Below are 14,612 nucleotides of genomic sequence, written 5' to 3'. Positions count from 1 at the left end.
AGCTAAGATATTAGGCATGAAACATGTTCTAATGGGTGTCTACAAAGTTTGTTCAAATAAAAGCCCTTGGGTCAAATTTGGCCCCGCCCAGGGGGTCATTGATTTTCCTTATGTGTGTATAGCAAAAACTTAAAAAAATCTTCTTTGAAAAAACCCAAATAGCTAGAGTTTAGATATAAAGCATGAAACATCATCTAGTGAGTGTCTACAAAGTTTGTTCAAATAAAAGCCCTGGGGTCAAAATTGGCCCCACCCCGGTGGTCTTTGATTTTCCTAAATATGTGTAATGCAAAAACTTAAAAATCTTCTTTGAAAAAAACCCAAATAGCTAGAGTTTAGATATTAAGCATGAAACATCTTCTAGTAGGTGTCTACAAAGTTTGTTCATATAAAAGCCCTGGGGTCAAAACTGGCCCCGCCTCAGAGGTGTCATTGTTTTTAACTATATGTGTATAGTAAAAACTTAAAAAATCTTCTTTTAAAAACCCCAATGAGCTAGAGGTTAGATGTGTAGCATGAAACATCCTCTTGTGGGTGTCTACCAAGTTTGTTCAAATAAAAGCCCTAGAATTTAAACTGGCCCCGCTCCGGGGGCCTATATACAGGAGAGCGACCTCAGGGCCATCATGGCCCTCTTGTTTAACCTTGGTGGAGCTCCTTGAATATTTTCACCAATACTAAGTATGAATATTTTCACAAGAATTTCTCTGATATTTTCAACATTCTCACCAATGTTATAAATATGATTTTCAGGTGTGCATTCACATATCACGATGCTATGCTGTAGCTTCTCAGTTCAAAGGTTGTCGTGAGAGAATCCAGGAGGAACCAACCATTATCCGAGACTTGTGTAGAATACTCTACTATAAGGTTGAATTTTAGCTCCTCCTCTTTCCTTAATTTGTTACTATTTTTAGATCAGACTCTGTAGTCTCCAAATAATTTTTAAACAACTTATGATGAAAAGTAAATAGCAATAACTGGAAAAAATTAATTAGTCTAGATAGAATTTGAAAAAAAAGGTGCTATGTTTTTATATCCTGGTAGTTAATGTAAATGTCTGTAATAAACAAAATATGACTAATTGATATTTAAAACCATGTATCACAACTAGAATCTTACCGTTGCTGTTTTATAAACCTGTCCAAGAAAATGGTTTGAAGTTCTTTAGAATCTGACTATAGCAATTAATAGAATAAAAATTATATTGTATATATCTGTATTGTGGTATTAACAGAGTAAATTAATCTATTCTTGTATAGGAAGTATAAATTTTGCATTTGTCACATTTCTTGAACAAGAAATTTCTCTGTGAAGTGTGAATTTTTTTTTCATTTTGAGTATATATAAAAAAAATAGGTAAGCATTATTTCCTATTACCCTATCACAAAGGTAAAAATGTTGCAGTTAGTTATGAATGTTTTGTATATATCTTTGTTTATTTCTTTTTCTTCAGAACTTGACGAAACTATGTACAGTGGTAGCAGACTGTATTAGTGCTTTCTGTGTGGACTTTTACCTTCAGTCACAACTGTTCCAGAGTGGTGTTCTCTGGCATTTGTTACTGTATTTATTTAATTATGATTACACCCTGGAAGAATCAGGGGTTGAGAAAAGTGATGAATCAAATAAACAGGAAATATCAAATCAGTTAGCCAAATTGTGTATAAAAGCGTGCGCCAGGCTTGGTGGATATTACATTCAACAGGAGGAAGCAGAAAGCCCACCAGATAATCCGGCGGTGAAGAAATCACTGTCGGCCATGTTGACACCTTACATGTCACGGAAATTAGCCAATGAGAATTCTGCAGAAGTATGTATATTGATTAGTCTGCCATATTATGTTTTACTTTTGAACCGTTTTTAGCTCGACTATTCGCAGAATAATCGAGCTAATGCAGTCACCCATTTGTCGGCGTCGGCGTCGGCGTCGGCGTCCCTGTGGTTAAGTTTTTGTATGTAAGCTGGTATCTCCATAACTACTGAAGGGAATGGATTGAAACTTCACACACTTGTTCTCTGTGATTATCTCAGATGATTGGCACAAGTCCCATAACTCTGATTTGCTTTTTTTCATAATTATGCCCCTTTTTCGACTTAGAAATTCTTGGTTAAGTTTTTGTATGTAAGCTGGTATCTCCATAACTACTGAAGGGAATGGATTGAAACTTCACACACTTGTTCTCTGTGATTATCTAAGATGATTGGCACAAGTCCCATAACTCTGATTTGCTTTTTTTTATAATTATGCCCCTTTTTCGACTTAGAAATTCTTGGTTAAGTTTTTGTATGTAAGCTGGTATCTCCATAACTACTGAAGGGAATGGATTGAAACTTCACACACTTGTTCTCTGTGATTATCTAAGATGATTGGCACAAGTCCCATAACTCTGATTTGCTTTTTTTCATAATTATGCCCCTTTTTCGACTTAGAAATTCTTGGTTAAGTTTTTGTATGTAAGCTGTTATCTCCATAACTACTGAAGGGAATTGATTGAAACTTCACACACTTGTTCTCTGTGATTATCTAAGATGATTGGCACAAGTCCCATAACTCTGATTTGCTTTTTTTCATAATTATGCCCCTTTTTCGACTTAGAAATTCTTGGTTAAGTTTTTGTATGTAAGCTGTTATCTCCATAACTACTGAAGGGAATTGATTGAAACTTCACACACTTGTTCTCTGTGATTATCTAAGATGATTGGCACAAGTCCCATAACTCTGATTTGCTTTTTTACATAATTATGCCCCTTTTTCGACTTAGAAATTCTTGGTTAAGTTTTTGCGTGTAAGCTGGTATCTCCATAACTACTGAAGGGAATGGATTGAAACTTCACACACTTGTTCTCTGTGATTATCTAAGATAATTGGTACAAGTCCCATAACTCTGATTTGCTTTTTTTGCATAATTATGCCCCTTTTTCGACTCATGAATTCTTGGTAAAGTTTTTGCATGTAAGCTTGTCTCTCCATAACTACTAAAGGGAATGTATTGAAACTTGAAGAGTTTGTACCTTTTCGGACAATTTATGTATTCATATAGGTAAGCATTATTATACTCAATGAAACACCCTTGTGACAAATTTTCGAATAGTCGAGCGTTACTGTCCTCCGACAGTTCTTGTTGACAGAATGTTTTAGGCTGTACTTCAATTCGTTGCTGTCACCTCTGACTAGTTCGGTTATACAATAACTTCAGTATCATGAATTTAATTTAAACATTAACCTACCTAATAGATAGAGAATCCCAATGGGGAGTTTTACATTTTTACATGTGAAGACACTATTCAGCTAGCTTACAGAACGATGGTGGCTCACTTTAGATGCCCATTTGTGCCTGATATAATGCATGGAGGGACACCAGAGGTCTTCCTTTACTAGTAAAGCTGGAATGCTATCATATGACCTTTACAGTGTTAGTGTGACGTTAAACCAAGCCCCCAAAAAAACTTAATAGATCAGTTTAAATGTTTTAACTATTACAGTTGTTAAAGATTCTAAACAGTAACACTGAGAACCCGTACCTGATCTGGGACAATGCCACCAGAGGGCAGCTTACAGAATTTCTCGCAGATCAACAACAGAAAATGATAAAAACTGTAAGTACTATCATTTTAATATCATGTGTTGTATTGTCCACTTTTATTGAGGGTCCATCCGCATGTTTTAGCACAAAAAAGTAGCTTTCATTATTGAGAATGGACCTTACATGACACCAGTCATCCCTTACAGAGTCAAGTTTGAAGCACAAAGGTCTTGTGTTTTAGATTTGTATTTCTGCATTACAAGAAACTCACAACGAGAATTATAATATTTATGTTGTCATTGCTCATGGCATATATAAATGAATTGATCAAGAAAATGGGAATCTCAAATGAAGACTGGCTGGCTACTGTTTGTCAGATGTACAAATTTGGTATGATACTGCTTTACTTTGATTTAACAGAAGATATTGCTCTCATGACTTGATATGATACATTGAAGATTTAAGCGGACTATGTGACTATACTTGAATAACTTTTTCCAGTAGGCTGGTCACTTAGTTCAACTCCAGATTTTGTTTCTGCTGTATAAATCTATACCTCTAAGGATTTTCTTCAAACTATTCTCATATTACCACCTTACAAAATAGTGTGCAGAAGTTGTAAGACATTTGAATGTGTTGCTTTATAAATCCTTTAGCTCCTATTGAAGGGTTTTCTTCAAACTTGGTTGCTGCTTCTGTGCAAGGTCAAGGACATCTTTGAAGGCCAAATGTAAAACAATGTTGTGTCCGCTCTATAAATTCTATATTTTTAAGGATATAAGGATATATTGCTCATATGTTCACCTCAGCAAAATGTTGTGCAAAATTCATGCCACCAATGTGCTAGCACAAGGCCAAGGTCACACTTGAAAGTCAAAGAACAGACCATTTTTTGTTTAAACTATACAGTCTACTCCTGAAAGGTCTACCATCAAACTAACTCCACAGATATACCTTCAAAATTAATGATCAATGGTGTATTTACTTTTGTGTCATTGAGGGGGCAGTGGTGTTTGCCACTCCTGTGGCAGATGTAGTTGATCTTGATCCTTAACCTTCTGAATTTGAATTTTGAACTTTCAATTTGTTCCATTGTTAAATAGTAAATTGTTTTAGGTGAGTGAAAAAAAAACAGCATGTAAATAAATTATGACTGCACATACAGGTTTGAAAGGATGTACCGGCCATAGTTTTTCATCATTTTCATTATCAAATTCTGTATATTATCATTATTATATATTTTCAGGGTGAATGTGACCAAGATTTTGGTGGTATGTTTGTGTTTGAGATACATGCCAAGGAGCTGATAGTTGGAGAAATATTTGTCCGAGTCTACAATGAACAACCTACATTCCCATTAGAGGTAATACATACTCATTGGTTCAACTTCATATAGTTCCTTATTTCCCAATGTTTTTACTTTAAAACTAATGATAACTTTGATGATGATGATAATAACTTTGATGATGATGATGATTATCTTTGATGATGTTGATGGTGATGATAATGACCATTAAATGACATTTTATTGCTTAGATTTTCACTTAACGCCTGGTTACAGTGACTATTTGGGCCATGATCTCAACTTGGCATACACTCAATATAAGCCAGAGTATGCCTCTGGTTTAAATTTACAGTAGTGTATTGGGGTGAAATAAAACAACTCCACTATCTGTGTATTTTATGGACATTTATGATAAGTACTGGTCTTGTACCAGATTTAGATTAAATTATTTTAAGTCATTTAATTTATCCCGAACTTTTGTGAAACCATCTGTTTCTGTGGTCGAGGGATTAGAGTCGATGACTTCTAATCCAGTTACCTCTCTGGCGTGGGTTCGATCCCCGGGAGATGCTTTGGTAGTTTAGCGCGGAGGAAGGTAGTCTTGTACTGGTGTAACTCTCCAGGAACCATAGTTAGGAAACTACCCGCCTATATGACTGAAATACTGTTGGGAAAAGGCGTAAAATGCAACAAACAAAATTTGTTTCTTACAAGTTCAATTTATGACAAAAAAGTTTGAAACAATTACTATGAAAACAATAAATAATTCATATGAGTCAAAATTGTGAATAGAACAATTAGTTATGTAGTTTTTATAATACCCAAATTTTATCATTTCAGAATGCAAAAGGATTTACTATTGATCTCTTAGACTTTCTAGGATCTCAAGCCCAGGTTGGTTTTCAATTCAAATTTTACATATATTGTATAATGCATTAACCCTTTGGCTGCTAGAAATTTATTTATCACATACCACTGTTGCTTTTGCAACCAAGTAAAAAAAACAGTATTGCATGGCTGTGCATATATTTTGTCATGACGCCATTTGCATTATACAAACATAGTGTAAAGACACACTAAATGTTAGCCTTTCACTATCAATGAAAAAATGATTCTTTTTTACGTAAACAGTTCATATTTTAGATTTTGATAAATTGAATATTATATTCATGTAGGTTCATTACAGAATTTTTTGAACTTTTTGAATATAAAAAATATTTTGCTCGCCAAAGGCCGACATATTATAATTATATTTAACACGTTCAATAAATTCAATATTGAACCTACACTCATTCAATATCGTCTATTTATGAAAATATAATGTATTTGCTGGGGGGGGGGGGACTTTAAAAAGATTTTACTTGCATGATAATGCACGGACAGACATGTTTGAAGTAAAAATGTATTGTCTGTTTAAATGTGCTACAAGTAACTAAGAATTTTATCATAATGTTTATTTCAGTATCTGCATTCCTTATTGATGTTAAAACAGTCTAACCAGAAATCGTCAGAAGAACAGGGTTCTAGTCAGATCAGTAGATTATCCCAGGTGGAGATGGCATTAGAAGCTTTAAGAAATGTCATTAAAAATAATCCAGGTATGTCATTGTCATGCACAGCCCCCAGGGGGGAGGAGGGCATTATAAGATCATGATCCCCCCTTCTCCCATCCGTCAGGATTTGGCTTTTATGATATCAATTCAAGGTTGAGATTCATGTGGGAAAAAAAACTTGCGTAAATTTCTGAGTTTACACTAATTATATGATAACCTGAATTCATCTTGGAAGTTTAGTAAATTCTATGCCTGATATTTTAAGCATACAATGATTAACCCTTGGATTTAAAAATTTCTTCCATCACGTTCTATGGTACCTTATAACAAAAGATAAAGAAGTATGTACTCCTTATTAATTGTAATGAAACATTTTTAAAAAAAACAAGTAGGTTGTTGTATATTTATCACCATGTTGATGAATTTCTTGTATATTTTCAGGTGTAGAGATACAATGTATAGGCCACTTCAAGCTGTTGTTTTGTCTTCTAAGGTTAGATAACTGTGCCAAACTTCAACAACTTGCTCTAGAGGTAAGGTTGGATTTGTGTAACAGGTAAATAGCTTTAAAGGGGGAAAAGTAGAGGATGAAATATGTTATTTTGTATGCTAGTTCAGTGTTAAACAGCTTGCTAACAGCTCATAAAAATTTTCTAATTGCCCCAATTTGGAAATATATCTGCTCGCAGATGATGGGGGTCGGAATATAGACTTGTCCTTGTCCTCACTGGCATGCTGTCAGTCTGTTAAATCAAATTTTTAGTTAATATGAGTTAGTAAATCTAAGACTTTGCTTGAACATTAAGCTCAAACAAAAGTAAATAATCAATTTTGGTAGTCAATAATTTGTGTATCTTTCTATTTCAAGTAGTTTGTTGTGTATTTATAATTTCAGTTAATCAGTTTTGTATATTCCTATTTCAGGTTGTAAATTGTGTATCAGCTAATCAGGAATGTGTTAAGGACATTGCTGCAGCTGAAGTCCTAAGTTACCTGTTACTCGCCATACAAGCTCTTCCAAGTTGCCGTGTTCTTACCTTAGAAAGTTTGGCCTCCCTCATGTCCAGCACCAAAATTGTGAAGGAAGCATTAGCTAAAGGTTAATGTTATTACTTGATTAAGTTTTAAGAGGATTTAAAATTGAATTGTTTTGTTTCAAAGAAATGGTGGCCTTGTATCTGCCTCTTAATTCAGGTAGGCATGGGTTTAAGACTTACTTGAACCATGGCCATGTTTTCTCTGAGGAAACTGATAATTGTAAGTGCCTGGTAGCAGACTCCGCAAACCAGACTAATATTAAGTTGCAATCAATCATTTTTGACTGACATTAATTTTTAGCTCACCTGTCACAAAGTGACAGGGTGAGCTTTTGTGATCGCTTTTCGTCCGTCCGTCGTCCGTCCGTCCGTCGTCCGTCCGTAAACTTTTACTTTAAATGACATCCCCTCATAAACCACTAAGCCAAATTCATCCAAACTTCACAGGAATGTTCCTTTGGTGGTCACCTTTAAAAATTGTTCAAAGAATTTAAATCCATGCAGAACTCTGGTTGCCATGGCAACCGAAAGAAAAAACTTTAAATATCTTCTTTTAAAAAACCATAAGAGCTAGAGCTTAGATATTTGGCATGCAACATCTTCTAGTGAGTGTCTACCAAGTTTGTTCAAATAAAAGCCCTGGGGTCAAAATTGGCCCCGCCCCGTGGGGTCATTGATTCTCCCTATATGCATATAGTCAAAACTTAAAAAATCTTCTTTTAAAGAACCCAAAGAGCTAGAGCTAAGATATTTAGCATGAAACATGTTCTAATGGGTGTCTACCAAGTTTGTTCAAATAAAAGCCCTGGGGTCAAAATTGGCCCGGCCCCGGGGGGTCATTGATTTTCCCTATATGCATATAGTAAAAACTTAAAAAATCTTCTTTTAAAGAACTCAAAGAGCTATGGCTAAGATATTGAGCATGAAACATGTTCTAATAGGTGTCTACCAAGTTTGTTCAAATAAAAGCCCTGGGGTCAAAATTGGTCCCGCCCCGGGGGTCATTGATTTTCCCTATATGCATACATGTATAATGAAAACTTAAAAAATCTTCTTTTAAAGAACCAAAAGAGTTAGAGCTGAGATATATAGCATGAAACATGTTCTAATAGGTGTCTACCAAGTTTGTTCAAATAAAAGCCCTGGGGTCAAAATTGGCACCGCCCCGGGGGTCATTGATTTTCATTATATGTGTATAGCAAAAACTTAAAAAATCTTCTTTGAAAAAACCCAAATAGCTAGAGTTAAGATATTAAGCATGAAACATCTTTTAGTGAGTGTCTACAAAGTTTGTTCAAATAAAAGACCTGGGGTTAAAACTGGCCCCACGCCAGAGGTGTCATTGTTTTTAACTTTATGTGTATAGTAAAAACTTAAAAAAAATCTTCTTTAAAAAGCCCAATGAGCTAGAGCTTAGATGTTTAGCATGAAACATCTTCTTATGGGTGTCTACCAAGTTTGTGCAAATAAAAGCCCTTGAGTTAAATTGGCCCCGCAACGTTGGGGTGGGGGTTGGGGGGCCTATATACAGGTGAGCGACCTCAGGGCCATCATGGCCCTCTTGTTTACATCATATGAGCAATTAATGTGTTATTCATCAAAATTGTTTACTACAGGATAGGTAATATTATTTTTAAAAAAATAATTTTTCACACAAACCTATGTGTTAACATTAATAGAGAAAACTGTTGTAGAGATGTTTCAGGTTTTTATCATTCTTTTGGCTTTAAATTTGATTCCAAACCATTCGGACTCCTGCATCTGAGGAAGCTATCCAGCTAGCTTAAAGAATGTTGATGGTTTTATCCAGGTGCTTGTTCGTGACTGAAATAATGCACAAACAGACACTTTAGGTCTTCCTCCACCAGTAAAGCTGGAAAGTGCCATATGACCTTTACACAGTTCATATGATGTAAAAAAAAAACAAACAAAAAACACACACACGCAAACAAACTTGTTTTGGTCATATAAGATTTCTTTGGGAAAAAAAACTTCAATATTACAATATTTCCTGGTTATATTTTCAGGGGCCACAGTCTATTTGCTGGACTTGTTCTGTAATGCCACAAATCCTGCCGTCAGAGAAAAAACTGCCGAACTGTTTGCCAAAATGTTATCAGATAAACTAGTGGGTCCGAAAGTGAGAATTATTCTTGGGAAATTCCTGCCAGGAATATTTATGGATGCCATGAGAGATTCCCCGGAAGCAAGTGTTCATATGTTCGAAGGTAACAATTCTTGTATTATCAGTAAGATGACACTTTAAAATTTACAATTTAGTTATCATAATTATGTGTGTCCCTTTTTTCTGACATTTAAAACTTACAAATGTAAATTGAGGGGAAGTGATGCAATTTTAATATGAAAGCTATATATACTTCCTATTTGAAATATATGGGGTTTTAAGAACACCAGTACAAAGTCAGATAAAGGGAGAAAGTGCTCTGTTTGTTAAAGGCACATTATGCCTCAAAAATAAAACATTTTTTACTTTCTTGAGAAAGAGCAAACAAGTTTTTTTAATGTTAAAATAATGCTGTAATAGTATGTTAGATGCCTATCACATGAAGAAAGTGTATCTATATGTGAAAATATTTGTGAAATTGTCATAAAAATACAAATGTAGAAAAATGTAAACAAAGTGGTATTTTGCCTTCCAAAGAAAATACTTAATCATTAAAACTGTGATTGCCAAAAACAACAGAAAAAAAGATGGTTCAGGTAATTGGCCAATGAGTAACTGTCTGGAGACAATAAAAGTAGACCAAAAATAAAAAGCTATTGAGAAATAAGAATAAAGGCATTTCCAGGACAGGATAGTCCTTTATAGTGTTTGCATTTTCAAACATCTTATTCAATATTTTCATAGTTATAACACTATGAACTGAAGAGAACAGAATGAATTAAAATCGCCCTTTTAAAGTACATGATTGAATTTAATGTGAGTGAACATTATAGATGTAGTGGATTAGTGTCATGTTATTATTTTGTGGTTGAATTTAGGTACACATGAAAATCCTGAGTTGATATGGAATGATGAGTCTAGGGAGAAAGTATCGAGTGAAGTCAAGAAAATGAAGGATCAGTAAGTGAAACTGTTTAATAAATGTCTATCAGTTACTGTTAAAAGATTAAAGATATTGTTTTTCTCTCTAGTGTTGATAGATGTTGTACTTTATAAATGACTTCTTAAACCTTAACCTGAAGCTTTATCTATCTTATGATGAAGGTTAAAATTATGCGAGGGACTTTGGATTCTTTTATTTGAAAAAGCTACCCAACTGGCTTATGGAATGTCAGTGGTTCTACTCGGGTGCCCATCATTTCCTGTAATAACTCATAAAAGAGATGGAAATTCACCAATAAATAAATTTTATAAGCTGTTTAAAACCATGATTTTAAGTTGTTTTGTGGTTTATCTATGTTCAAAGATCCAAAATTCCATAGAGAAGCCCTGCACATTTGGCTCCTTTCTTTAAAGTTCAACAATGTTGTTACAAAATATCAAAATAAGCTGCTTGTGCTACATTTGTTTAATTAAAGTGTTTTAAGTTTAAAATATTTTTATCTTACAGACATTATAGAGCACAAAGAGATAACCCTGATATCAAATGGAATCTTTCGGAAGAGTTTAACGTCGTTTACAATGAAGTTGCTGGCGAGCTTGTAGTTGGTGGTGTATTCTTGCGACTCTTTATCGCCAATCCAGGCTGGGTGCTACGAAAGCCAAAGGAATTCCTCACAGAATTGTTAGAAATTTGGTCAAAATTGGTAGCTCTTGATAAACCAGATGTAAGCCAAAAATTATCTAAGTGTTGAAAGATTTTAATCGTTAACCTTCTGAATTTATTTAATGAATTTTTCCTGCAGTTTATTCAAAGTTTAAGGGATATACCAAAACAGAGCAAACAACAGTATATAGCCTGACTAGATATTCAGGCTGGCTGGATCTATAGTGGTGGTAAATGCTAAACACTTAAAGTTCTTACATGTTAAAGGATAATTAGATTATAAACCACAGGTATTGTTTGATTGAATTTAAATGTAAATTTTGCAGTCTAATTTTTGTGTCGCCTTGAAAAGGTGACATATAGGGGTTACTTTTGTCGGCGGTGTCGGCGGCGTCTGTGTCGGCGTCGTTGTCGGCGTCCCCTAAAGCTTGTCCGGAGCATAACTCAGTCACTATAAGTCTGATTGACTTCAAACTTGGTATGCATGCTTCTTTCAATAACCCGAAGTGCAGTGCACAAGGACTGGTACTCTGCAGTTCTTATTTTTTGAGTTATTGCCCTTTGTTAATTTTCATACTTTAATTTTGTCCGGGCCATTTCTCTTCAACTAAAAAAGCTATGGACTTGAAACTTCATAGGATGATAGATCTCATTAAGAAGAAATGCAGTGCACAAGAACCAGTACTCTGCACTTCCTAATTTTTGAGTTATTGCCCTTTGTTAATTTTCATACTTTATTTTTGTCCGGGCCATTTCTCCTAATGTATAAAAGCCATGGACTTGAAACTTCATAGTATGATAGGTCTCATTAAGAAGAAGTGCAGTGCACAAGAACTGGTACTCTGCATTTCTTATTTTTTGAGTTATTGCCCTTTGTTTATTTTCATACTTAATTTTTTGTCCAGGCCATTTTTCTGAAAGTATAAATATTATGGACTTGAAACTTCATAGGATGATAGATCTCATTAAAAAGAAGTGCAGTGCATAAAAACTGATACTCAGCATTTCTTATTTTTGAGTTATTGCCCTTCGTTGCTTTTCATATTTCATTTTTGTCCTGGCTCTGCACTTATTATTTTTTTAGTTATTGCCCTTTGTTATTTTTCATATTTCATTTTTGTCCTGGCCATTTCCCCTAAACTACATTGTTCACAAGGCGACACATCCGACTCGCGGAGTTCTAGTATTAAAGATATTTTGAATAATGTTTAGTGATTAGTGTTACTTAATATTGTATATAAACATGATACCTTTATCAAATTATCTTAGGGAGTAGGGATGGGATTTATTTATTAAGACGGACAAATATTTTTACTCCTGAATCTATCTTTTTCAAATGAATCATTTTATTATTGATCAGGGAGAAAAATTGGAGACGTTAACAAGCGCAGTTGTTTGTCTGTTTTCAAGTAACAATAGTTTACTTGACCAAGTTCCGTCCCTTGGATATATCCCCAAAGTGTTTGCAGCAATGAAGCAGAAAAACGATGCAATACCAAAAAGTGCAATACAAGTGTGTCATCAGTTAGCATCTAATGAGGTAAAATATTGTTGTTACTTTAATCATTCAGTTTTAGTTCATGTCAACACTTGGCATGTTTAATTTGTATACTTTGAATAAATGTCATTGTCCAAACAAAAACCAACTTGAAGGTCCTTGAAATTGTCTATTTTTTAAGTGGATTGGTCTACAATCTTTGCACATTTTCCATAATTATTTCAAATATTGATAAGGCAATAAAAAAAGGTATCATTTGGATTTTGCTATAAAATATTGATTGAACAAAAAATGCTTATCAAGTTCTAAGAGATCCTGTATTAACATTTATATTATTAGTTTTAAAACTTTTTGACAGGTTATACGGCCCTATATAAATGTCTGTTTAGAAATATAACCTGAGCCACTAGGCAAATGTTATTTTGCAAACAACCGTTTATATAGGGCCATATATCCTGTCAGGAATATTTAAAACAATTTTATAGTACAGCAGACTTCCTTGTTGAGAAAAAAGTGAGATTTCTTAGAAAATTGATAGCAACCACTTATAAAACTATATAAATGTCACGATTATCCAATGAAAAGTGCCTTTACAAACATGCAGTATTATAGGATGAGAAATAATATTTTGTTCTAGAACACTTTATTATCTGCTATATTATATAACTATATATAATATAGGATCATGTAACTTGCATGTGCCAATCGTGTTTCTATAAACAGATTTGTATACGAGCAATGGCCCAGGTTGAATCTATAGGACCAATCAAAATAGCAATGAAAATACGCAGAGATGCAATAGCCCTTGCTGCCGAGGCTCTCAGTAAAATGTTCGACAAAGGGGAGGAGGAGTTAGTTGCTCAGGTTAGTAAAATATTGGTTACTAGGACAGTCCTTGGTAATAAACATTTAAAGACAAATTTTGAGCCATAGAAATTTTTAAAAATGCAGTCTGTTGGTAATAGGAGAAATATGGGATGGGACTAATTTAAAAGTTTAAAAGGATGATTGAGAAGCAATCATGGTGTTTATTGAATATTAGATAGATGTGGACGTCTAATTGGCTTCAAACAATTGAATATTGTGGGAAAGAAAGGCAAAATTTAGTCCCTTAAATTAGACTTTTCAGTTTTGCAATTTGATATTTTCATATTTTCATTAATAATAGTAATTATAAAAAGTCTTCTTAAAATGAAATTAATATTTTTTAACTTCGCAAAGCAAGAAGTGACTTTATAAGAAAATAATCAAATCATAATTAAATGTTACTTTCCATGGTGTACTATTTCAGGCTTTAAAAACAGAAATGGTGCAATATTTACTCAGACTTTTAGAAGCCGGTCTCGAATCACTTGATAATCCAGCGTCCACAAAAGCTCAGATTGTCAAAGCTCTGAAAGCTATGCAGAGAAGTCTCCAGTATGCAGAACAGGTGAGTCTGTTTGACTGGTTACAATTTTCTTTCAGTCCACTAACATTTTAAAATGGACTGGTTTTGTTTTGAATTAAGAATTCTTTTTAAATGGACTAATCCAGTTTGGAATTTGGAATGCTCTGAATAACATTCAAGCAGTTTTATAATTGAGGAGATAACAGTGAATAAGCATTTATTAGACTGTAATTGAAGTGAGTGTTAGATGAATAAGAAAATAAATCTGCTGTATTTGTGAAATGGATTTGCCCTGCTTTGAATTTGAAAAAGTTCATCCAGGGCTTAGGGAGTTTGATATAAAGATACAAAAAATGAGGTGTCAACAGCATAGAGCCTGGTCAGACTTATCACTTCTAGTTTCAGGAGGATAAAAAAAATATGTTAGCTTTTTGCATCAAAACTTGACAAACAAATATTTCTTACATTTCATGCATATTTTTTCATATACATGTATGTGTAATTACATATAAAAGTCTAATAAAATCCAAAACTGAATTTCTTTTTTAATCTACTGGAATAATATACGAAGTTTGTTAAAACTTAAGATTG

General features: G+C 33.9%; 1 protein-coding gene across 1 annotated transcript in view; it reads left to right on the top strand.

Annotated features, from left to right (window-relative positions):
• The first annotated feature begins 279 nt into the window (after positions 1 to 279).
• The window catches only part of LOC132722564 (dnaJ homolog subfamily C member 13-like), a 28,406-nt gene continuing 14,073 nt past the window's right edge, over positions 280 to 14,612 (top strand). The window contains exons 1-15 of the mRNA XM_060707084.1: positions 280 to 288; positions 754 to 870; positions 1,457 to 1,813; positions 3,487 to 3,600; positions 4,774 to 4,890; positions 5,653 to 5,706; positions 6,275 to 6,410; positions 6,807 to 6,898; positions 7,290 to 7,464; positions 9,430 to 9,630; positions 10,406 to 10,487; positions 10,978 to 11,194; positions 12,494 to 12,673; positions 13,355 to 13,495; positions 13,923 to 14,063. Of these exons, the coding sequence (XP_060563067.1) occupies positions 280 to 288; positions 754 to 870; positions 1,457 to 1,813; positions 3,487 to 3,600; positions 4,774 to 4,890; positions 5,653 to 5,706; positions 6,275 to 6,410; positions 6,807 to 6,898; positions 7,290 to 7,464; positions 9,430 to 9,630; positions 10,406 to 10,487; positions 10,978 to 11,194; positions 12,494 to 12,673; positions 13,355 to 13,495; positions 13,923 to 14,063 (2,133 nt within the window). The remainder of the gene's footprint in view (positions 289 to 753; positions 871 to 1,456; positions 1,814 to 3,486; positions 3,601 to 4,773; positions 4,891 to 5,652; positions 5,707 to 6,274; positions 6,411 to 6,806; positions 6,899 to 7,289; positions 7,465 to 9,429; positions 9,631 to 10,405; positions 10,488 to 10,977; positions 11,195 to 12,493; positions 12,674 to 13,354; positions 13,496 to 13,922; positions 14,064 to 14,612) is intronic.

Source organism: Ruditapes philippinarum, unplaced genomic scaffold (genome assembly GCF_026571515.1).
Source record: "Ruditapes philippinarum isolate M1 unplaced genomic scaffold, ASM2657151v2 ctg3793_1_1_1_1, whole genome shotgun sequence".
Lineage (NCBI taxonomy): Eukaryota > Metazoa > Mollusca > Bivalvia > Venerida > Veneridae > Ruditapes > Ruditapes philippinarum.
Note: the sequence above shows the minus strand (reverse complement) of the source record. Positions and strands in the feature narration are given on the sequence as shown.